This window comes from Caretta caretta, chromosome 27 (genome assembly GCF_965140235.1).
Source record: "Caretta caretta isolate rCarCar2 chromosome 27, rCarCar1.hap1, whole genome shotgun sequence".
Lineage (NCBI taxonomy): Eukaryota > Metazoa > Chordata > Testudines > Cheloniidae > Caretta > Caretta caretta.
The window spans coordinates 640,077-663,706 of record NC_134232.1 but is presented as its reverse complement, the minus strand read 5'-3'; the positions used below and the strand labels follow the sequence as shown (position 1 = coordinate 663,706).

General features: G+C 52.8%; 1 protein-coding gene across 3 annotated transcripts; it reads right to left on the bottom strand.

Moving 5' to 3' along the window:
• Positions 1-956: 956 nt before the first annotated feature.
• Positions 957-23,340, bottom strand: TMEM98 (transmembrane protein 98). Of its 3 annotated transcripts, none has more exons than XM_048830350.2 (7): positions 23,076-23,340; positions 12,479-12,684; positions 10,710-10,841; positions 6,758-6,791; positions 5,931-6,046; positions 4,890-4,949; positions 957-1,403 (listed from the first exon to the last, which is right to left on the bottom strand). In XM_048830350.2, the coding sequence occupies exons 2-7, from the start codon at positions 12,607-12,609 to the stop codon at positions 1,193-1,195; spliced, it is 684 nt and encodes a 227-aa protein (XP_048686307.1). In that variant the 5' UTR covers positions 12,610-12,684; positions 23,076-23,340; the 3' UTR covers positions 957-1,192. The 3 variants fall into 3 exon arrangements, with proteins under 3 accessions (XP_048686307.1, XP_048686309.1, XP_048686308.1); XM_048830352.2 differs by having other exon boundaries at positions 23,145-23,340; XM_048830351.2 differs by lacking the exon at positions 23,076-23,340 and adding an exon at positions 20,355-20,457.
• Positions 23,341-23,630: the final 290 nt, after the last annotated feature.

Genomic DNA, 23,630 nt, shown 5'->3' with positions numbered 1-23,630 from the left:
TGCTGTCCACTGCCGGACGCCTGGGAACACCCTGGCCTTGGCTGGACAGAAGGTGACTTCTGGGCAGGGTCTGGGTCTCTGCGCTTGTTGGCTTCCAGCCCTGGGCTGCTCGGTGCATCTCACGGCTTCCCTCTGCTGAGTGGAATTCACCAGTGCAGGGCAGCGCCCAGCGCCCACTTACATCTCTTGTCTTTCTGTCTGTCTGTCTATGTCTGTGTGTCATGGCTAGCTATGTCTCTGTGTCTGACTGTGTCTGTCTATGTGTCTCTCTCGGCATCTGTCTGGTTTTGTCTCCGAAGACTCAATGATTTTCAATAAGCATTTTCTTGCATTACATTACAGAACCCTGCTGCCCCTCCTCCCCCACGCTCTCCAAGCTCCCAGACAAGCCAGCTGGTGAGCTTGTCCCAACGTGCTTTATCTTGGTCCCCAGGGAACGCTGCCCTGGGCTGATAAGAAGCTTCACCTTACCCAGAAGGCCAGTCTGTGCCTCTCAGGAGATGCAGCTTGTGAGAGGGATGGGCAGGGGCTGGGGCAGGGTTATGCCACCATTGCTCCTCCAGGACACGGTCTGGCTGGGGTACCCTACGGCGCCATTGAACAGCCTCCCATGGGCTGCTCCATTGCCCCAGAGTAGCAGGGGCCCAGAGCATGCTTCTCCCTCCGCTAACACATCTCCTCCTGTCCCTGGTGGCCTTATGCTGGGGACTGCCTGGAGGAGGTGGTACAGGGCTATTGTGCCAGCCCTACTCCTGGGGAACCCGCTGGTGCCAGGCAGGGGATCTTCCTTGGAAACCCCTTAAATCAGCTTTGCAGCAACTTCCTAGCAGCTGAGGCTCCGCAGAGCACTGCAGCAGCCCCAGGATGGGGGCCAGAGTTTACTGAGCTTCAGCCTGGGGTGTTTTTAGAAACAGGAGCAGCCTCTGGTATCGGCTTAAGAAACCCCTCCCACGGTCTGATTTCTCATGGGATTTTATTAATCAAAGCCCCGCTTCAACCAAACTACAAAGCAGCAGGGGACCGGCAGAAGCGCTTTGCCTTAGCTACCTCTGGTAACAGTTCAGTGTCAATATACTAACAGCTCTGCATGGCTCATGCAAATAATTGACCCCCTCAGCGCACCAAGCAGCGGCCTGGATGCCCTGAGAACGCGGAGCGTCAGCCCTCACCAGGGCAGGCCGGGCCACCTCCGTCAGATGGCAGACTGCTCCTGCAGGAAGCTTTCTGCGCCCCCTGCGATGCTTCTCTCGGGCTCGGTGGCCAGAGCAGCTTCGCGCAGCACCGTCATGTGCTCCTCCGCGGCAGACAGCGATTGGTCGATCCAGTCCATGCCACTGGTTAGGTGGCAGGCGTTCCTGGTCACCAGGACGAGGTGGCTGACAGACAGCAGCAGGGCTGTTGTCCTGCAAGGCAACCGGGATGCTGTTACAAGTCTTGGGGACAACAACACCAGGCCTCTGTACCACAGCGCCTGGGCAGGAGGTCTGGCCGCTGCACCCTCCCCTGGATGGGACGGGACATGCCAAAAAGGGGCTTTATCAACCAGTAGCTTTATTAATCTCTCAGCAGGAGGCAATGTGGCTGAGTGGATAGCTTAGTGGACTGGGATGCGAGACCTAGGTTTCTAGGCCTGACTCTGCCACTGGCCTGTGGTGACCATGGCCAAGTCACTGCCCTGCTCTGTGCCTCAGTTTCCCCCTTTGTACACTAGGGATACTTGTACGGATTTCCTTTGTAATGCACCCTGAGCGGTGATGCAGGAGCCAAGCGGTGGTGTTATTATATAGAGGTATTAGGACTACTGCAGTAGTGGCCCAAGCCCCAGGCACCGCATAAACCCAGCAGTCCTGTGTTGGGACACAGAGGTCCGTGGTGTTCACTGTGGTGTAACAGCAGCTCCTGGCAGGCCTAGCAAACTCACTGCCCTAGTGCACCGCTTTCCTGGCACTTCTCCATTAGTGATGTCCCGGGAGTTCCTCGGTCAGAGTTGGTGTTAATCTTGGTGTACAATGGTTGCACAGGTGCAGTGTCGGGAGTGAGGTGTGGACACTGACACTATGCTTTAACATCTGTCACCAATCAAAGAGGAAGGCAGGTGTTTTCCAGACAGGAGGTCAGAGGCATATCTCTGTTTAATTCAGCATTGTGAGCTCGCACGAGGGAAGCCGCAGTTATAGATGAGGTGGACAGAGGAATGGGACATCAGCAGGGAAGAGCGCTCCAGGGAACAAGCAACGGGGGGGATCTTACTGTCTCTGAGGACAAACAATGACCTCTGGGGATACAAGAAGAAGACAGAGACACTCCCAGGCAGGAACTGGACAGCCTGATTCCATTCATGAAAACAGGATGCTGGCCTGCCCTGGTGGGCAGCGCCACAACGGACATTTGGGTGCAAGAAATGGCCTTAGCCAGAGCGTAGCCTGGTAAGTTTAGGCTTTAGACGTTGCGTTCGGATTTGGTTTTCGAGGGAGCCTTTGGTTTCCAGTACCTTTGCTCACTAGCACTTGAAGCTCTCATCTCTGCTAATAAGCATGTTGTTTATTTCACTATAACAATACCCCAGTGCTGGGTGTTTTACAGGGCGCTGATCCTGACTTGAATCATTCACACTTTCATGCCCTGTTCCTGGGAGGCAGCAAACCTGCTATTCTTTGAGAGCTCAGTGGACAAGGGACTGGATACTACAGGGGACGCTACCAAGGGGCTCAGAGGGTGGGATGCACCTCTTGTTAACTGGCAAGACAAAGTATGGGCTGGCACGGCCCTGGGGAGATGGTTTGGGGGGCCAACAGACTGGAAGTGTCAGGGAGTTGACACCCAGTTAAGCTCAAGTAATTTTTCCTCTCGCTGAAGGCAGGGGAGGAACAAGGTGACCCACAGTCCTGGGTACCCCGAGAACTGTCACATTTATGTTTCTACGTTAAGGCTGGGTTTGTGTTTTCACGTAACATTGGGACTGTTTGGCCAGCCCCGTGCAAACTGAGCCCTGTTCTCAGTGGGCCCCTGGGCACATCTGTCACGATTATTGTTCTTTAACCTCTTTGTTCTGGAGGCAGCAGAACCTAGCGTACCCTCCCCTAGTGCGCAGCAGAGAATCTGTGCGTACAGATGGAATTAGCGGGGAGAGATTTTCAATCAACTCTAAGAAAAGAAACGTCTGCAGCATCTCACCTTCTCCCACATCTTTTGCTAATAAACGGCCATCTGTGTCCTGCCCACTTTCCATGCAGTTAAGCTCACTGCAGACGAGTGACAAATGCACCTAGGAGGGCACTAGTTGCAGTTAAGACAGGCCATTAATGCTGTTCATTTCTCTCTTTGCCATTAAACCATCCCTCCCAATGGTTGCTGTTTCCCACAAGTTACAATGGGCCAGGAGCTGCCCCATGGGCACAAAGCTGCTCCTGCCCTCAGCAAAGATGGCCGCTATCTCACTCGTAAAGATGGCTGCCGCCGCTGGCTCTATACCCAGCATGCTCGGCCCAGCTCCTGACAATCGCCCAGAGGACGGCAGTTGTCTCTCGGCTGCAGATGGCCGTGCAGAGATGTGCCCGTCTGCCAGTGTAACCCACACTCAGGATGAGTGTGCGTTACACCAGGACGCTGCTTCCCTCCTGGAGGTGCCTGTACGGCCGTGGCCCTCTGTACACGTCAAGTGTCTCTTTGGATCCTTCCCCTTCTCTCCAGCCCAAGCTGACCACCTCGCGGTCATTAAATTATGACCCGCGGCCTGTGCCCACGCAGGGGGCTAGGGAGGTGAAAGGGACCCTGTATCCCACTGTGCGCTCCGCCTGCGTCACCAACATGCCGCAGAGTGCAGCCAAGATGGGCCTCGTGTGTGGGTGAGGAGCGGGCAGGCGGGCGGGGAGTGGCTGGAGCTGGAGGGGCTGGCCCCGGAAACATCTCCCTCGAGCGAGGGGGAGGCAAGGGCCAAGCTGCGACTCTCAGAGTCGGGCACTGACCCTGATCGTGGGCTCGTGGTAACATGCCAGAGCCCTGCATGCAAGTGCGGCAGACCTTACTCATCTCCTGGGGCGTGAGCACCTTCCCACAGCCCACACACTAATTCACTCCCACGACCCAGCTGCTCCTCGCTCGTGGGGGAAGTCTGGGAAAGGCCAGGATCGGGCCCCCGGGGTGGATGCAAACAGCATGTTTCCATAGCATTAGCTTCTCCTGGAGCGCTGGGAAGGAATGTGTGCGCCAGAGCAAGGTGCAAACTCCACCAGGGCAGCAACGTAGGAATATAAATAACCATATGGAGCTTGTCCACAACAGGGCGCGGGCACCTAACTGCCAGGGTAGGTGCCTAAGTCCCAGAATCAGGCCTAACTGGGATTCACGAGTCCCCCGCTCAGCAGCTGTCAAACTCTGTAAGTGCCTAAACCCTCTGGGCACCACATTTTTGCAGTACCAGCTGTCTGGGTGCCCATGTTTCTGCCTGCGTGCGTATGCACTGCAGCCCCCACTCGGCATCCAGACGTCCCAGCGGGACGTGTGAACTGGAGGAAGGCAGACGACCCTCCGCCTAACTTCCTGTGGGCCCCAAGCCGGCAGGCGTGCTCAGAGTGTGCCTTCTTGCTCGGGGCCCTAAAGAACTGATGTACAATGGCAGTGGGAGAGGAGCTGGCAGGAAGACCCCCCTCATCATTTCTAGCCAAGGGATTAGCCTGCTCCCCTGGGATGTGGGGGAAGACCCCAGTTCAAGTCCCGCTCTGTCTGCTGAGAAGGGATTTGAACAGGAATCAGCCACCCTCCAGGGAAGTATCCTCACCACTGGGCTATGGGGCATTCTTGTGGGGATGTGTCCCTTGACGCTGTTCTCCTGTGGCTAAAGAATGACACCCTAAGAGCCAGTGTCTTTGGGTACCTCGCCCAGAGCTTACCGTGCATCCAGAAGCTTGGGATCCAGAGGCGGGTACATTGACCTCACAACATCATCCACCCTAGGGGGAAGAGAGAGCAAGCATTGCTTGTTTCTCACTGTATTTTGCAAGTGCCCTGGTAGTGATTTGGCTTTTTCCCTCAGCGAGCACATTTTAGAGCCTGGCATCTCTCCCTCTGGCTGTGAACCCCTACAGTGCAGGAAGGCACCTAGAGTCAGCGTCGCAGGAGTTCCCACAAGGGGGGGAGGCTGATTTTCATAAGAGTCCAACTCCCATTTGGCAGCTCAAGGAAGTAGTGCCCAGATCTGCAAAAGTGCCTCTTGCCCAGCGGCCCCCACTGAGATCAAAGGGTGGCCATTTCAAAAGTGTCTAAGTGATTTAGGAGCACAAGGCCCACTGGAGGCCAACGGGAGCTTGGCTTTTAGACTCATATGCCAATCCCCAGCAAAACCAGACACTTATTGAGGTGCCTAACTGGAGCAGAGCTCTTTTGAGAATCTGGCCCCAGTTGTGGGTGCTGAGCCCTGGGAAATCGGATCTTAAGCCCTGTCACAGATGGCACTGGCTTCCAGCTTGCTTTCTGGATGAAACACAAAGTGTTGGTTTTGATCTTCAAAGTGACAAGTGACAGGAAGAGCCACACAGCATTGCCAAGTCTCATTGATAATTGGTGTTTTTCTTAAAGCCCCAGCTCCTGGAGTCCTGTGATTAGGTGAGACTCTCAGCTTGCATTTGAAAAAAAACAAGGAAGGTTCTAGCCCCTGTGGCTGTGGAGAAAGGCTTGGGAATGGGACCTCAATGGCTCAAAGACCAAACAGCAAATCAAAAGCCATTTATTATTATTAAGATCTCATGAGATTTGAAACCTCACATGAGTTTTGAATGTTTGGGGTCAGCACTACTGTGAATTTGCCCATGCTGTCATTCAGGGGCTATTGCAAATGCTTGATGTTTCCAGGAGTTGCCTGCCCTTTGGAACTGCAGAGCAAGTTGAAGCTGTACGCCCCCAGTCGAAACAGACTGCCAATCCCCTTCACTTACCTGGGGCTGATCCGCTTTGCGACCACAATAATGTCACTCAGGCTCGCGGGGGATTTCATTCTGGCCCCAGAGCCCATTGTCATTGCAACGAGCTTCTCTGTCAAAGTGTGACAAATCTGTTGAGAGTGCGAGAAGTGATCAGCTTGGCTCATTAGAGGCCAGCGAGAGGGAAGGACTTGGCAGCCAAGTGGTTAGGGTGCTTCCCTGGGAGACACAGCTCTCAGGCCAATGACTATTTACAAATTTCATACGCCGTAGAATAACTTCAGCAGGAGAGCTGGTGGGACTCCCACCCCTGAACACCTCCTTGTGGGAGGGGAGACTTGGGTTTGAGTCCCTGCTCCCAACCAGGCAGAGTGGGGACTGCAACCTGGGTTTCCTACATCCCAGGGGAGCTAACCAGTGGGTATTTGGCATAAGGGCACAGTGACTACACCGGGCTGAGCTGGCCCCAGGAGAGGGGTCTCAGCTGAGAATCCCAAGCAGAGAGATGGGTGCCCAAATCCCTTAGGGGGCAGGGCTTAGGCCCCATCTCTCCCCTCAGCATTTCCTGCTGGCTAGTGTAGGTGGCTCCCTGATCATCTCTCTGGCTTCTAAGAAGCCCATTCTAAGGTGCCCAGCTCTGCCCATGCATCGTACAGGGAGCCTGGGGGCCCGGGGCTGTGGATTCCTTAAGAGCTGCCACGCCGGAGTGTAAATCTCCTGTGTGGATCGAGCCCAAAGCCTCTCAGAGAATCCTCCAGACCCCTTGCTTATTTCCTGGCGCTGATTCCCTGCACAGCAGCATGGGTTAATACGTGGGGGAGGCAGTTCTGTGGGAGACTTACCTTGAGGATGGCGATGCAGTGAGAGACCAGGCCCCTGTGAAGAAAGAGAATGCCTTTGGTCAGGAAAGCTGTCTGTCTTGTTACCAGCTCTTCTTCTGTCCACCAGCCGAAACTTCATCAGCTAAGCATTTCCCATGGGCTCCACAGAGCAGACCTCACTCAGGTATCATCACAATGTTACTTCACAACCAAGCCCTTAGCGATCCGGCTGGAAGCAGGGTCCACTTGTCTAATAGGGTGGGAAAGCCTGGTCCTCACCTAAAACTGAGGTCAACCTGCCTACGTGGCTGAGCAATGTGAAAAATTCACCCCCTGAGAGATGCAGTTAAACCACACTAAGCCCAGTGTGGACACGGCTAAGTTGCCAGTGGAATTCTTCCACCTCCCAGGCCAGTGCCTCTCAAGGGGGTGGAAAACCCGCTTCTGTCACTGTAGCGCGTGTTGCTGCAGCGCGGGTCATGTAACCGCCTGCTGAGGGAGGAGGTGGGTTCTCCCTCACGTGACTCTTTCATAGAATCATAGAATATCAGGGTTGGAAGGGACCCCAGAAGGTCATCTAGTCCAACCCCCTGTTCAAAGCAGGACCCATCCCCAATTAAATCATCCCAGCCAGGGCTTTGTCAAGCCTGACCTTAAAAACTTCTAAGGAAGGAGATTCCACCACCTCCCTAGGCAACGCATTCCAGTGTTTCACCACCCTCCTAGTGAAAAAGTTTTTCCTAATATCCAATCTAAACCTCCCCCACTGCAACTTGAGACCAGTACTCCTTGTCCTGTCATCTGCTACCACTGAGAATAGTCTAGAACCATCCTCTCTGGAACTACCTCTCAGGTAGTTGAAAGCAGCTATCAAATCCCCCCTCATTCTTCTCTTCTGCAGACTAAACAATCCCAGTTCCCTCAGCCTCTCCTCATAACTCATGTGTTCCAGACCCCTAATCATTTTTGTTGCCCTTCGCTGGACTCTCTCCAATTTATCCACATCCTTCTTGTAGTGTGGGGCCCAAAACTGGACACAGTACTCCAGATGAGGCCTAACCAATGTCGAATAGAGGGGAACGATCACGTCCCTCGATCTGCTCGCTATGCCCCTACTTATACATCCCAAAATGCCATTGGCCTTCTTGGCAACAAGGGCACACTGCTGGCTCATATCCAGCTTCTCGTCCACTGTAACCCCTAGGTCCTTTTCCGCAGAACTGCTGCCTAGCCATTCGGTCCCTAGTCTGTAGCTGTGCAGTGGGTTCTTCCGTCCTAAGTGCAGGACCCTGCACTTATCCTTATTGAACCTCATCAGATTTCTTTTGGCCCAATCCTCCAATTTGTCTAGGTCCGTCTGTATCCTATCCCTGCCCTCCAGCGTATCTACCACTCCTCCCAGTTTAGTATCATCCGCAAATTTGCTGAGAGTGCAATCCACACCATCCTCCAGATCATTTATGAAGATATTGAACAAAACCGGCCCCAGGACCGACCCCTGGGGCACTCCACTTGACACCGGCTGCCAACTAGACATGGAGCCATTGATCTCTACCCGTTGAGCCCGACAATCTAGCCAACTTTCTACCCACCTTATAGTGCATTCATCCAGCCCATATTTCCTTAACTTGCTGACAAGAATACTGTGGGAGACCGTGTCAAAAGCTTTGCTAAAGTCAAGATACAATACATCCACTGCTTTCCCTTCATCCACAGAGCCAGTAATCTCATCATAGAAGGCGATTAGATTAGTCAGGCATGACCTTCCCTTGGTGAATCCATGCTGACTGTTCCTGATCACTTTCCTCTCATGTAAGTGCTTCAGGATTGATTCTTTGAGGACCTGCTCCATGATTTTTCCGGGGACTGAAGTGAGGCTTACTGGCCTGTAGTTCCCAGGATCCTCCTTCTTCCCTTTCACCCAAGGCTGGAGCTCTCTTCCCAGCAGAGGTGTTCTGAGCGTGCGGCTAATGTCACCGAGGGCCTTCGGATGCTGCTCTGCTCAGCACCGGAGCATCGGCTGGAGGTGTCCTGCCACCCAGCGGAATCCGCAGCCCCAAGCTAGGTGCCCATGGGCCCCATACAATGCAAAGGCAAGGCTCAGCACCTAAGACTGGGATTCTCAGTGGCCAGCCAGCAGAGCAGGGAGTGGATGCAGAGGACAGGTGCAGGGCTTAGGGCCCAGATCCACCAGCTTACTTGGGCACCCCGGTCCCTATAGTTCTGGGCTGTAGGTGTCTGCCTGACAGGCCAGAGGGAGATGCCTCCCTTCCCTCGGGATTCACAGCGTGGACCCTGGCTGTCCTGGAGTGGGTGTCCGAGCCAGGCCAGCCCTTTCTTATGCTAAACCAGAGAGAGCGAGAGACTCCGCCTGGCTACAGCCAGCAGCCCAGGATCAGTGCATTCCCCTGAGGTGTGCAGACCCGCTTCCAGCCCCTGCTCTGCCTGGGGACAGGGACTTGCTTTCAGCCCTGCCACGTTTCAGGGGAGTGCCCTGACCACCAGGCTATTGCACATGCTGGGTGAGGTTCTCTCAGTCTCTCCCATCGGAGCCCTTCCATTTTGAACACCTAACTCAATGTATCACGAGGGAGGGAGCACGCCCTGGACTCTCTCGCCTGGTCCAAGGGCACAGACTGGGCGAGTGCCAGAGTTCAGATCCCTGTTACCTGACAGGCCGAGCCAGAGTGCAAACATGGGTCTCCCACTCCCCTGTGAACACCCCACCCTCGGGGCTGTGTGTTCCCGCCACAAGCATCCTCCTCCTCTCCATTACTTCCTAGCAGTCTGCGTGGGGGTCGGTGTGCTCCCCGCACACCTGCTGCATGGGCACCTCTCACGGTCTGAGAATCACGCTGAGGCTTAGGCATGGGGCACGTGTCGGTCGGGGGGGACAACGTCAGGACACAGGCAGCTGAGTGCATAGCTGGAGCCATGCCAGCCTAACCCCCTAGCTCCCGTCGCTCAGGGAGGTGGATGGAAAACCCCCTTCCAGAGCTGCAGGCTGCATCTGCACTACAGGGTTATGCTGGTGGAGCTATGGCACCGGGCTCTGCTGCTACGGCCCCGTCATGGAGACATCGCCTGAGACTCCTGTGGGGATCAAGGTGCCTCCAGGGCGAGGCAGCAGCTGAGCAGCGTGTCTGAGCGTCAGCAGTGCCCAGATGTTGGATGGAGATGCTTAAAGAGACAGATCAGAGCCTAAGTCCCTTGGTGAGTCTCACACCTAACACAGGAACCACTGGGTTGGATGGTCTGGTGGCCCCTTCTGGCCTTAACCTCAACCTCTATGATCCTCTGTGCTAGGCAGGACCCTGGACTAGAGGAGGGTCCTTTCTGGCCTTCAAGTTTCTGAATCTTTACTAGCTTGTTAACCCCCCACCTCTAGGGTCTGTGTTTCCACACCAAGGAAAATTCCTCACACCAAACCCCACCAACCACCCTGACAAGAAACGGCTCAGAGCACTTGGAACCAAGCCAGAGATTCCAGACCTGGCTTCCATTTTTGCACCTGGGCACAAACATTGTGGCCAGGGCTTTGTACCCCAAGTATTTGGAGTTGCAAATTAGGGCCCTGAACACACCTGGGTTTGCACAACTGCACTCATGGCTCAACAGATATGCAGGCTCTGCCTTTAGGCAATGGGGCCCTGAATGATTGTGCTTTGTATTAGAGCAGCGCCTGGGGACCGGGCTTTGCCCCAAGGAGTTTACAATCTACTCAGCCAGAGGGGGATGGGGTCGCCAGGAGAGCTGGGGCTAGAATCTGGGTCTCCTGATACCTAGGCCAAGGCTGCTCCACTAGACCATCCTGCTGCCTGCAGTAAGTGATTTTGCTCTTGATAAAAGCATGCTCCCAAGGCAGGCTTTGGCCCAGGCAGCAGGCGACCATCCTGGAGCCAAGGCAGGTAACCAGGCAGAGCTCGGGAGCCCGTTCTAAAGATCACCCAAGAGGCAGCTTTGAAATTCTTACGAAGCATCTTCAATCCAGTCCTCATTCTCTAGAATGGCCTCGATGTGGGGGTTTGTTATCACGACGTCGTCCAGCTCCAGCTCCGAGGGCTCCGACTGCGTCTCCATCGCCCCAATAAGGTCGACGATCGGTCTGGAACAAACAGGAATGGGTCATTCAGCACCTGGCACAGGGGGGCAGTCGTGATGGCAATAACTAAGGGGCACGTTTTCTAAGCACCCAAGGGCCAGATTTACAAAGGACTTTAGGCACGTAGGGGCAGCGCCCAAACAGGTTGGTGCCCAAGCCCCATGGATTTCAGTACAAGTTAGCACCTAACTTGCCTAGGTGCTTTTGACAATCCTGCCCAGCTCCTAGTTCCAGTTTTGGGCACCCGACCATCTTTGTAAGTCTGGCCCAAAGTGATCGAAGAGCCTGAGGGGACAATATCCAAGAATGCCTAACGCCCAGAGCCTCAAAGACATTTAGGTGCCTAACTCCCTTTGTCAATGGCAGAGTTTGAGCTGTTAGAGCCCTCTACTTTCAGCTGCATCTGGCCAAGATTTTCAAAAGTGACCTGTGATTTTGGGGGCCCAACTTGAGACTGTCCCATGGGTCCTGCTTTTCAGAAGGTGGGCACGCAGCATGCTGCCTGGGTGTAAATGATGTCCCAAGGTGCTGGGCTCTGGCGGGTGTGGCCCTTCGGGTTCTGCAAGAAATTCTCTCTTGGAAACGTTAGAAACACTATTTCTGACCCACCTGGATTTTCTGTTCTGTTACCCTGGGGATAACCGCCACCTGGGACACTCAGAACCGACTGAGCGTCCCTGAGTCTGCACAGGCTGAGCTGACAGAGCGGGACGGGGTCAGTGGTCAGTTCAGATTCCTGCCCCAACGTATGCTGAATGCCGGTGACAGCCTGTTGTTCTCATCGTGTGCAGACTCGTCCACTGGGGAATAGTCTCCTTGCCACATACAAATGTTAGTCGAGTCTAGTCTAGTCTCTGTAGGTTCCTCACCACCCCAGTATCTGAGCACCTTCCGGTCATGCACAAAGTGACGGGACTGCACATCTGTCTCCTGTGCTTTGTTCTCTCTCTCCTCCTCCGCCTGCCGGGCGGGGAGCAGAAATGCAAAGAAACCATCTATGCTGGTTTTCAAAGGAGCGTAAGGGAGACGGGCGCTCTGTTCTGATTGATTTTCAATGGGATCTGAGTTTCTAACTCCTTAGGCCTGTCCGACCCCCAGGTTTATATAACGCTGGCAGTTCGGGGGAGCGGATCGCTGGCCCAAGGCAATTCACCCCACTGGCCTGGATGTGGTTACACTGGGATAACGGTGCCTTGTATCTATTCCCCTTCCCACTTCGTAAAGCACTTTGATCTCCGTGCAACCACATCCGCACCCCGGGGTGCACTGCCTTAGGCCAGCAGTGCAGTCAAAGCCATACAGTTTTCTAATGAGGACAAGGCTTTTCTCTGCCGTCACGCTCTCTGCCTTAGTTCTCTGGCCATTTCTGTGTCCGTCGTCAGACACCAGATCACTCCCCCAGGCCCCGGCACACTGCTGCCGGCAGAGGCACTCGCTGCTGCGGCTGCCAAGCTGGGCAGACAGCCTGACCTGGCAGTGGAAGGTTCTGCAGGGCACCTCTGGTGCACGGAGCGCTGGCTCGTCCGTTCCAGCAGCTGTGAAATCTGCAGGCTCTCGGCCCTTCCTTCCGCTTTTCCAACATTCTTTTCGCTTCCTCCCTATTAATTTGGTGCGAGTGGAGGAGGGGGCTGGACACTTACTTGGTATCGTAATGGTTCAGGAGATCCTTGGGCCGGCAGTAGCGCTGCCTGCAAACCACCACAAGCGCCACGAAGGACGCCAGGAAGATAGTAGCGAGCACGCTGATGGCAACTATCACCACGGTTTCCATTGCTGACAAGCTGCTCTCCTGGGCGCAGTCAGAGGTGCAGTTCCATCCCGTAAGGCACCTCCAGAAACGCTTGATCTGGAACAAAGCAGCACGGAGTGAGCGCCCAGAGAGCAAGCGTCATGACCCACCGCTGCTCCGATGATCTGGAAACCTCTAAAGAAGCAAATGTCTCCGTAGAGAGACGGCTGGCCAGGGAAACATGGGGAAACATTTCACAACCATTTTTGAGACTTTCCCCCCATTGTTTCCAATTTCAGAATAGAACACTCCAAACTCCTTACGACTCGATAGGATCCGTCTATAGCGGGCCAAAGAATGAATGGGGCAGGGGAGAGAGGGATTCTCACCCACATTTTCCCTTTATTTTTCAATTGTTCAAAATTCCAAACTTCATAGAAATTGTTGTACCAATAAAATAAAAACCAGCAGGATCTTATTAAAGGGAAAAAGGCAAAATACCACATTTACTGTGAATACAGAAAGAATCATAGTGAGCAGTTAGTTATAGTTATAACATTCCATTCAATCTCATATTTATTCACACATTCATTCATACAAACATACACACACACACAGGTTCTGCAAGGTTGTTATGCTCAAATAAATTGGTTAGTCTCTAAGGTGCCACAAGTACTCCTTTTCTTTTTGCGAATACAGACTAACACGGCTGTTCCTCTGAAACCTTTTAAGGGTTAAATGCCAAATCCCAAAGCCAAACAACACTAATTACCTGTGTCTAGCAAAAAGGTCTGTCAGTTTTGCAACTTTGAATTAAAGAGTCAAATGGATTTTTAGTGGCATTATTTAAAACAAAAACAAAACTAACTAGTCCTTAGAACTTTACATATTTACACACACACAGACAGATACATACACGTTTTCTTTTCCTTAACATCCCTTCCACACTGCTCTGTTTTTAACATCTTACATTCCCTTTATACATTTGAGGCAGTTAAGTTCCAATAGAACCCTCTTATGTTCTTTTATCAAATTTGACTAAATTGTCCAGTCAAATGATTTTAATCAGATAGTTTATTTTTGCCTGGCTAATTTACAGACATTCCTTTGGAAAAGGGCCCATTTTTCTTTCAGAATGGCTGCAAAGAAACCAAGAATGCTCTTTCTCTAACACTTTCCTTTTTAACATTTTCGGTTAAAAGTTGTTTGGGTGAAATACAAAGTTTAACTGCTTAATTCCCTCCAGCCTCTGCAGAGTTAATTTTTTTTTTTTTTTACTCTCTTTTCTCTTTGTAATTATGCCTGGGGGTGCCGTACATAGGGCCTTCTCCCCCTTTACCTGCGTCCCTCCAGCCTCTGCAGAGTTAACTTTTTCACTCTTTTTGTATTCCTGGAGTGCCTCTTTCACTATTTTCAGCTGGCTTTGGGTATTTGTAGCCAGCACCTTCCAATTGTCTGCTCCCTTTTCCGTTTGTGCCTTTTCCTCTTTACATGAAGACAAGCGGAGGGAAGAATCCTTACATGCCTCCCACAACAACCAAATTGCTGCTGCATCTCTTTTGGCAGCACTAGAAGGTTTGTATATGAGGATATACTGAGCCAATCTATCCTCTAGGTCCGAAATAGTGCAGACATCAGCTAGGGCTTGTTTAGTCCAAGGACTGTGCCCACATTTTTGAAGGATTTGTTTAAAAGGTGTAATTTCTTTAACAAAAGGTGAGGTTGGAGTTCCTTCTGACTCCATTCCTCCCTCTGGTACTGGCTTACCCTGTTTTCTTTTAAACATCTTAACATGGATATTTCAATCTCTTTGTCACTGCTGGTATTACTTAGCAAGTGACACAGCCTAGATTCTGAAATCATAGCTTAATCTATGCGTTTTTCCCCTGCTACCTTCCCGGAGGCCAGCAGGTCCCCTGCTACCTTCCCAGAGGCCAGCAGGTCCAGTTAACCTATTTCTCCCTGCTACCTTCTCGGAGGCCAGCAGGTCCGGTTAACCTGTTCTTCCCTGCTACCTTCTCGGAGGCCAGCAGGTCCCCTGCTACCTTCCCAGAGGCCAGCAGGTCCAGTTAACCTATTTCTCCCTGCTACCTTCTCGGAGGCCAGCAGGTCTGGTTAAATCTGTTTTTCCTGCTACCTTCTCGGAGGCCAGCAGGTCCCCTGCTACCTTCTCGGAGGCCAGCAGGTCTGGTTTAATCTGTTTTTCCTGCTACCTTCTCGGAGGCCAGCAGGTCCCCTGCTACCTTCTCGGAGGCCAGCAGGTCTGGTTTAATCTGTTTTCCCTACTACCTTCTCGGAGGCCAGCAGGTCCCCTGCTACCTTCTCGGAGGCCAGCAGGTCTGGTTTAATCTGTTTTTCCTGCTACCTTCTCAGAGGCCAGCAGGTCCCCTGCTACCTTCTCGGAGGCCAGCAGGTCTGGTTAACCTAATAGAAATGCCTAGCTCACTAGAGCTGGCGGTGTGCACACCAATATTTACAATAACCGAGGTTTTTTACCAATATTCCCCCTTTCGCATTTCTCCACCAAAATGTTGTACCAATAAAATAAAAACCAGCAGGATCTTATTAAAGGGAAAAAGGCAAAATACCACATTTACTGTGAATACAGAAAGAATCATAGTGAGCAGTTAGTTCTAGTTATAACATTCCATTCAATCTCATATTTATTCACACATTCATTCATACAAACATACACACACACACACACACACAGGTTCTGCAAGGTTGTTATCATAGTTACCAGCCTTAGAGTTGCTCATGCCAAGCCACTGGCCAGGTGGCCTGGACATGAGGAGGGAGCAGGGCCTTGTCAGATGCTCGTCTGATGCTCCTGGAAGTTGGTTTGCAGAATCAGACCCCAAAGTTCTCACTTTTTAGAGTCTATTTTTATAGGAATTTCTTCCTATGCCAGTCTATGGGAATTGCTTCATCATGCTGTTGCTGAATCAATCAGCAGATAGCACATTCCTGACGGCTCCAAGATGTTATCTTGTTCTTTGGTTCTCCCATTCTTGAGGCTGTTGGGTGGATTCCAGTCTGCCCTCCGGGGGGTCCTCTGGTTATTTCCACTTGATGCCTTCTTCAGCCGATGGACACTGGATTCTTAGGCTGGCACCTCCCTGATCATTCAGTTATTATCCACACCAAGCATCCATCCACATACATCCTCTATCTCTATTTTAATTACAATTGTTAATACAACAAAAGGGCGGGGAGTCTCTGGGTGCTGTTTCTGTTGATAGAGTATTGCTTTGAGTCTCTCTCTCTGTGAATTGCTTTGAGAACAGACTCTGTCTTAGAATGTACTAACACAATTAGCAGCTTGCAAGTTTCACACATAGAGGGAGAGAAACAGTACCAAAAACCAAGAGACCTCTTAATTAGTAATACCCTGGAATTTGAACTATGGGGAATCAAACTCATTTGTGATTTTAATACAGAACTTCTTTAATATGATTCAACATAATGTCATTATGGAAACATTTCTGGTAGCTCTAATGCGTCAGGTCAAGCTACACAGCGAGAGGAGAGCAGCTGGCCAGGAACTGACCAGTGGGACTGTATGACGCAGTGGCCTGTGGTGTGAGGCTGGGCTCAGTGGCCCAGGGGGTTCATTCCAGTTCTATGTCTTATGTTCTCAATTTCATGCTTCAGGGCTTCAGCCCGTCACCTGCTGGGGTCAGGAGGGAAATTTTTTTCCCCTGATGCAGTCTGGGCTATTTTTTCTTCCTTCCTCTGAAGCATCAGAGATGGATGCTGCTGGAGACGGGTTCTGAGATGGTACAGAGAATCCTCTCTCTCAGATGCCTGGCTGGTGTGTCTTGCTCACATGCTCAGGGTCTAATTGATCATCTTCTTCAGGCTCGGGAAGAATTTTCCCCCAGATCAGATTGGCAGGACCTGAGGGAAGGGAGGGATTCACCTTCCTTTGCAGTGTGGGGCATGGTTCACCTGCTCGGATCATCTGTTCACACCCCACTAATCAATTCCCTGCCACTGCAGAGGCCTTGGCATGCTGGCACCTCGGTGTCCCCGTTCTCTGCCTGTGGCACACTGCAGTTCACTCTCTGGAGGGCTGTAATGCTTTCGTCTAATCCATAGCACTGGACTCAGTGCAGAGGCAACTGGGTGGGGTTTGGTGACCGGTGCTGCATAGGGGCTCAGACTGGAGGCTCTGATCGCCCCTTCTGGCCTTAAACTCTACGATCAACTGGGTCAGACCTGGTGACCTGTGAGCTCTGATCAGGGCCAGAGTGACTGGCGCCCACCCTCGCGCCGGAACACCAAGCACGGCAGCTAACCGAGTAACCCACAAGCATGGTTATTACTTATTCTATGAAGGCACCTGCAGACCTCACCCAAGCGCAGGGACCCATTGTGGAGGCGCCAACACCCCCGGAGACAGCCCCTGCCCCAGAGAACTGACAATTGAAAGGGCAGGGACTTGCCCGAGGTCACCGGCAGAGCACAAATAGAAGCCAGGTTCCCTGACTCCCACACCAGGGCCCTACCCTCTAGACCACACTGCCGGCCACAGACACAAGGTCTGTAAAGGTGAAGCTCAGGTTACGGCACCTCCCGGTGACCTGGCTAAACGCTGCCTCGCAGGAGCATTCGTTTCAAACCACTTAGTTAGGACAGGGTCAGGTCTTCCCCAGCCAGTCACAGAGACGCCCCGCTCCGAGCGTAACCAGCGCAATTGTCACGGCACCAGCAGAGCGCCAGGGCAGAGTTCCCAAAGCCCTGTATCCTGGCATTGAGCCAGCTCGGCTGAAGCAGCCCTGTGTGTGCAGTCGGGCACCTCAGGCCTGGTCTCCGCCTCACACGTTTCCCCAGCGTGACTGTTATGGTTCGGACAGCACCCAGGAGCAGCTCAGGGCCTGGCTGTGCCAGGCGCTGTACACAAGGTGGGCTCTGCCCCGCGGGGCTGACAATCTCAGTATGAGACACAAAGCAACAGAGGGAGACAGACAGACAAGGGGGCACAGGGGAACAATGAGGCAGTCCTGGTCAGCAGGCCGGGCAGTGGTCCCAGAGCACTGTCAGCATAGTGCAGGTCAAGTCTTTTGCAGGCATCATGGCAAAGGACAGTTTTGAGGAGGGCCTGACCAACGGCGCGGCTTTGCAGGCACTCGGGGGGGCCCTCCCAAGCACAAGGAGCAGCAGGAGTGATGGAGGCTGGGCTCCTGGGCCACTCAGAGGCGAGGGTTGCCATTGTGATAGCGAACGAGAGATGCTAGGTATAGTGGGGACTGGGGACTTGAATGAAGGCAAGCGGCTTATGCTGGATGCGACTGGGAAGGAGATGCGATCAGAGCAATAGGCTGGAGAAATGAACTCTGCAACAGCTTTCTGAACGGACATGAGCGGGGCAGGACGGCACGCGCCAAGGCCAGCCAAGAAGATGTTGTGGTGAGCAGGACGCCATAGGATGGGAGCCTGGACCAGCGCTCCAGCTCTGGGGATAGGGAAGGCCGGAGCTGAGAAATGTTCTGCAGAAAGAGCCAGTAAGATTTAGACAGACCAATGTGAGGACCTAGAGAGAGAAAGGGCTGAATCAAGGGATGCCCAGTTTCCAGGCCTGAGTGATGGGCAGGATCGTGTTGCTGTCTTTTGTGATGGGGAAAGGAGGTAACAGGGAAAAACTGAGGGGAGCTGAGTTTAGCCATGTTGAGCTTGGGCTGATGTCTAGTCATTCACTAGACGCCGTCAGAGAGACAGTTTGGGCTGGGGACAGGGCTGGAGCAGAGAGGTAGATCTGGGAATCAGTCACCAGCCCCAAGGTAGTTGCTGAATTTGTTTGCGGGGGTGACTGCCCACAGATAAAGTGCGGGACCAAGGACAGAGCCCTGTGGAAACCCCCAGAATCTGGAGAGGCGATGAGGAGGATCCACCGAAGGAAAAATGGAAGGAGCAATTAGAGAGGTATGAAGAGAACGAGGAGAGGACAGAGCCCTGGCAGCTAAGGGAGGACAAGATTTCATGGTTGATGGTGTCAAAGGCAGCTGATGAGGATGGAGCACAGGCTTTGAGCTTTGCCTTGGAAGAGGTAATTAAAGACGTTGGCATAACAGTTTCAGTGGCATGCAAGGGCAGGCCCTAGGTTGAAGAGGGTCTTTGATGGGACTGGAGGAGGAACTCCAGACAGCAATTCAATGAGCGTAGAGATGGAAGGTAGGTAGAGAGCAAACGGGGTCCAGTGTGGGTTCTCTGAAGGTGGGAGAGACTAGAGCATGCTTGTATTGTGACGGAACGAGCCAGAGGAGAGAGAAAGGCTCCGGAGACAAGGCCAGAGGTGGTGATGTTGCTGGACCCCTGGCCAGCTCTCACTCATGATCACCTGTCTGCCAAGGCCATATGACGTTGTTTGCACTTGGCCAGTGCCAGCCTAACGAATTGCCAGCCGGCTGCGGGCAGCAGTCACGCTGGTGCTGTGAGGAGACTCCTGGCACTGCAAAACCCATTCTGTTTGCTGGGTGACTCGGCCAAAACTTGTTGCTTTTTAAAATCTCATGATTTTTAAGCCAATCTTGTAACTTTTGGGGCCTGACACATGATTTCTGAACACTTGCGGGGCTGCCTTCGTCACCCCAGTCCCTCTCCCTCACTGGTCCTGGCTGGCCCCCCAACCCCGCTCTGTTTCCTCTGTCTGCTTCTGCCCTCAGTCTAAGTTCGGCTCCATGTCACTCTGTCCGTGGCCCTGCCCCAGATATTTGAAACTCCCAGAGCAATTGCAAGGGGGCTTCTTTTTATTGGTTGATTTGTTTTCAGCTTCTTTTCCAAAAATCTTAGTTTAGAATCTGCTAAGCTGCAGAAAATTGCCCCGGGTCTTTGTCAGGGGAAGATCCTGGAATCCTTAACCCAGGTAAATCAGGATTGTGTTATTATTGTATCTTTATTGTCTGTGTCTGGCATCCCTCAGCCTTCCCACTGTTGTTTGCCCAGCGCTGGGCCTGCTTCACAGGGACACAAGAGCAGCCAGACCCTGGGACAGGCCCACCCAACCCTTCCAGCACTGGCCCATGGAAGTACCCCAAGCACATAGAGCCCATCAGTGTCTGGACCTGGCTTGGGCCCAAATAGCACAGGTCCCCGACCCCGTGAGCACATGCTTCATGGGAATCCCTGAGCACCCCGGCTGGCGGGGAGGGGATGTGCACTGTTCTTTGAGAGGTATAGAAAGACGCTGGGGCACCAGGGAGCTGGGAGGGGGAGTGCAGCATGGGGAAGAGTCCTGTTCACTATTCAAACAGAGTTCCTTGTTGTGTGTTAGAAAAGACATTTACACAGGGGCCCAGACAGCCAAGGGATCCAGGAGCGCCCATACCCACTCCCGGTCCAGAGCACACAGAGATCTGGTAGCCCAGACCCCACCCAGGCCCGGCCCAGATGGCCCAGGGACTGCAGGATACCCAGGCTCAGCCCAGATGGCCCAGAAACCGTGGGAAACCCAGGCCTAGCCCAGGAGCGCCAGGTGCAAAGTGCCGTGGGTTCCCGCCAAGCTGCACAGAGAATGACAAGTCCCAGCCCTGCTGGCACAGGGACCCACGAAAGGGGTAGGGAGCTCGGCCAGCTGCCGAGCTGAGCTTGGGCAATCTGGTTTGCAAGCCCAGAGCCCTTGAGCAGAGCAGGTTATTGCTGCTCTCGCAGGGCTGGTGCCTGCCCTTGGGGTCTCTGCCCTGGGGAACCTGGGCAGGCAGGGATGTGGGGAGCAAGGAGGGTCATAGGGTGAGCTCAGAAGGACGGTCCGATCCTATAAACTGGAGTAAAGCTCCAAGTTTTCCTACCTGACTGCCGAGGAGCACAGCCAGCCAGCAGCGAGCACTTCCGCAGGGCCGGGAAATGGAGCAAACACCCGCAGCTCGGCCTGACCTTTACCCCAGTGATTAATATCCCAGCTGCTGCAAACCCAGCCGGGATGGTGCTGCCTGGCTGGGAGGCCTGGGGCGGCAGGGGCGCGCCTCCGCCAGCCTGTCACCCGCACTGCAGCGAATGGGGGGAGGGACTGCTCAGAGAGCAGCTCCAGGCCTATTGCTACATTGGCCCCCCCACCTGCTCCCTTTGGCCTGTCCCTGGCAGGGCCCACAGCCCCTAGTTCTTCCCTTTGGGGAGCTCACCACTTGCTTTCTCCTGCCAGCATTGGCCCCCTCCCCATGTGGTTAAATCATCAGCATTTGGTGTTCTCTCAAGCCCCAGCTGCCGGAGTCAGGTGATCATGAGAGGCGCATTCCTTCCAAAGAAAGAAAGTTTCTAGGTCTCCTGGTTGTGGAGCAAAGCTGAACACATGCCCCTCACCTCCTGTGCTCCAACACCAGAAGCCAAATCTCCCCCACTCCCATAAAACCCTTGTTATTTTAAAAAATCCTCCCCAGCAGTGCCAGGCGGATCAACGCCCCGTTGCAGCAGCTGGTGTCACCGCTAGCTTTCAGGCTGCACACCTGGTTTCCACGCTCACCTGCTGTTTTCACTGAGTCGGGTGAGAAATTCAGAAACCCACAACAAATGAATCCAGAGCCTGTTTAACAAAGCACTCTGCATGGTTCCATGTTCAGGGGCGTGCATGGGGCAGCAAGCAGGGGCATGCGCCCCCCCCAATCAGCGGGGGCACAGAACTCCTCCAGGGTCGGGGCGGGGAAAGCGAGATCCTCTGGCCCTGGGCCCCGGGGCGGGAGATGACAGCTCCTCCAGCTGCCAGGGGAGAGTGAGCTCCACCAGCCCTGGGACCATGGGGCAGTGGGGGAGAACCAGCTCCTCCGGCCATAGGGGGCACAGAAAGTGCCCCTCCAAAAGCGGCCAAATTTGTATTCCTGTGCACACCCCTGCCCACGTTGGCAGCCAGGGCAGTAGCGGCAACGTGAAACCATTCAGGCCATCCTGAAATAAGAAATAGACAATGGAGAAAACTTTCTGCTGAGGCAGAGCTCAGCACAAGCGCCGATTCTGAACTGAACCCCTGGGCTCCTACTGTGCTCACAAGCGCCATGGGATGACACCTGATTCCTTGTTTTTTTAAAGCTAGCTCAGTGTTAAAGGCATGGGAGTCAATGGGGCTATTCAGGACAGAAAGTTAAGACAGTGAGCTCACAGTTAAAGGCTGCATTGTAAGGTCTGCACAGAAAGGCGCTTACCTGCACTTGCAGGCAGTGTGGTCCAGGGCTTTCAGAAATCTGAGTTCTAACCTGACTCCTTCAGTGAGCTGCTTAAGTTAGTCACTTCACCCTTCTATGCCTCAGTTTTCCCCTCCCATGCTTTGTCGATTTAGCTTGTAATACTGTCCCGTACTGTCTCTTGCTCTGTGTTTGTTCAGCACCGAGCGCAGTGGGGCTCTGGGCTCAGCTGAGATTTCTGTCTTTAACATTTGATGTCCTCCCTGCTTAAATATGTAACGGTCACTTTTGACCATATCATCTTCTGCCTGGCATTACATAGCGCGATTTGCCATATTCTACTGCCCAGCACTGGGCGCTCATCTCATATGAACTATAACAATAGTGTGGTAAAAGGGAGTACAGTTAGGGTCCCCTGCCTGGGGCTGGACCTCACCCCACTTCCCGGCTTTGGGGTGAATGCAATCTCCCTCTTACTGTTGCAAGTTTTTTCTGATCTAGTTTCACTGTTGTAATATTCCCATTTAGATGGTGGAACCATGTGTCTGGCCTGGTGGCCCGGATAAATGGCTGCAGAGAGTAATTCAGGTTCACGATGCACATTTCAGTCCCACCCTGCAAACACAATGGGGCTACTCATGAGAATGAAATCACTACTGATTTTCCCAGGGTTGGGCCTACCTCTAAGAAATTCCAAACAGAATTCTATCTACAGACTGCAGATAAACCCCCGAGACCAGCCATCATTTTCGTGTTTTACCGTAGCTGATCTCCAAGCTCTAAACATACTGGACCAGATCCTCAGCTGGTGGAAACTAATGTGCGTCCACAATGCAACTGTCCTGATTTACACTGAGAACCTGGCCCACAAACATTTCTCTCTCAGTGTATTGTGAAAGGGATGTCTCACATATTAACTCCATATTCTGCCTTCGGCTCATTTTAAGTTTATTTTAGAGAGCACCCTCCTCCCCCGCAACAAAAATTGATTGTCACTATCATCAGCAAAAGCCTTCCTATAAAGTCATGCTAGAGACCCGACGAGAAAGGAAAGAACAGCCTGGCCTTTCGAGTGAATTTATAACTTATTGCAAAGGAATTTCGATTTCATGATGGCTTCTCTAACTCCCAGGAGGGAAAAGAGCAATCGACAAAGTGCAGCCTCCCCCAGGAATGTCTGAATTCTTTAATAGGATTAATGCTACAGTTTGAATGTCTTTTCTGCTACCAAACTGCTCACAGAGTGAAAACAAAGCAGTGCTCAGGGTTAGCCATTTACTTGCTGAATAGTTTGCTTTAAAGGACTAAAGCTAAGTTGCATGAAAGTTCCTTAAAATGTGTTTTCTCATTAGCAAGCCCAGCTCAAACACAGCCCGGGAAAGAACAATGCAGATCACATACCAAACTGATCCTTCCCCTTTGGAAGCAAGGCTGCCGGCTGCCCTCAGTCCTGGATCACTGTGCAGTTACCTGGAAATATTTTGTGTCAGACAAAAGGGTCCAACTTGCCAGCGCTGGTTAAACAATTTGCTTTCCCTTCAACCAAGATGGACTCTCTCCCAACTACTTAAATGTGGAGACGTGCCCACTCCGTTATCCGCACCGTGTGCTCTGGCTTGGGTGCATTCCTGGCTGGTGTGCTTGTGTGTGCTAAGAGTAAAACTGAACAGACTCGAACCTGACAGGGTAGTGACTCAACTGGGGGCTGAGAGCTCTCTGCTGGTCAGCTGCTCTCACACTGCACAGGCATTCCGGGACCCCTCTCAGGAGACACAAAGAACCACAACAACTGAGCAGATGCTTCATAGCTAGCTAGCAGGAAACGCCTAATCCAAACACTAAATGTCACCTTCGAATCTCTGTATTGAATTACCTCCCTGTCTGCCCCATACACATCTGTCTGTCCGGCTGGCCCCAATCACCAAGGGAGCTGAGAACCTCATTCAAGGTTTTCTC

What these genes read in the sequence shown, in the direction of transcription:
- TMEM98 (XM_048830350.2), bottom strand. Translation starts at nt 12,609, where the DNA reads ATGGAAACCGTGGTGATAGTTGCCATCAGCGTGCTCGCTACTATCTTC. An exon ending in GCAAAGCGGATCAGCCCCAG is followed by an intron (nt 4,950 to 5,930) that starts GTAAGTGAAGGG and finishes TCTTCCCCCTAG; the next exon opens with GGTGGATGATGTTGTGAGGT. An exon ending in CCCAAGCTTCTGGATGCACG is followed by an intron (nt 1,404 to 4,889) that starts GTAAGCTCTGGG and finishes GTTGCCTTGCAG; the next exon opens with GACAACAGCCCTGCTGCTGT.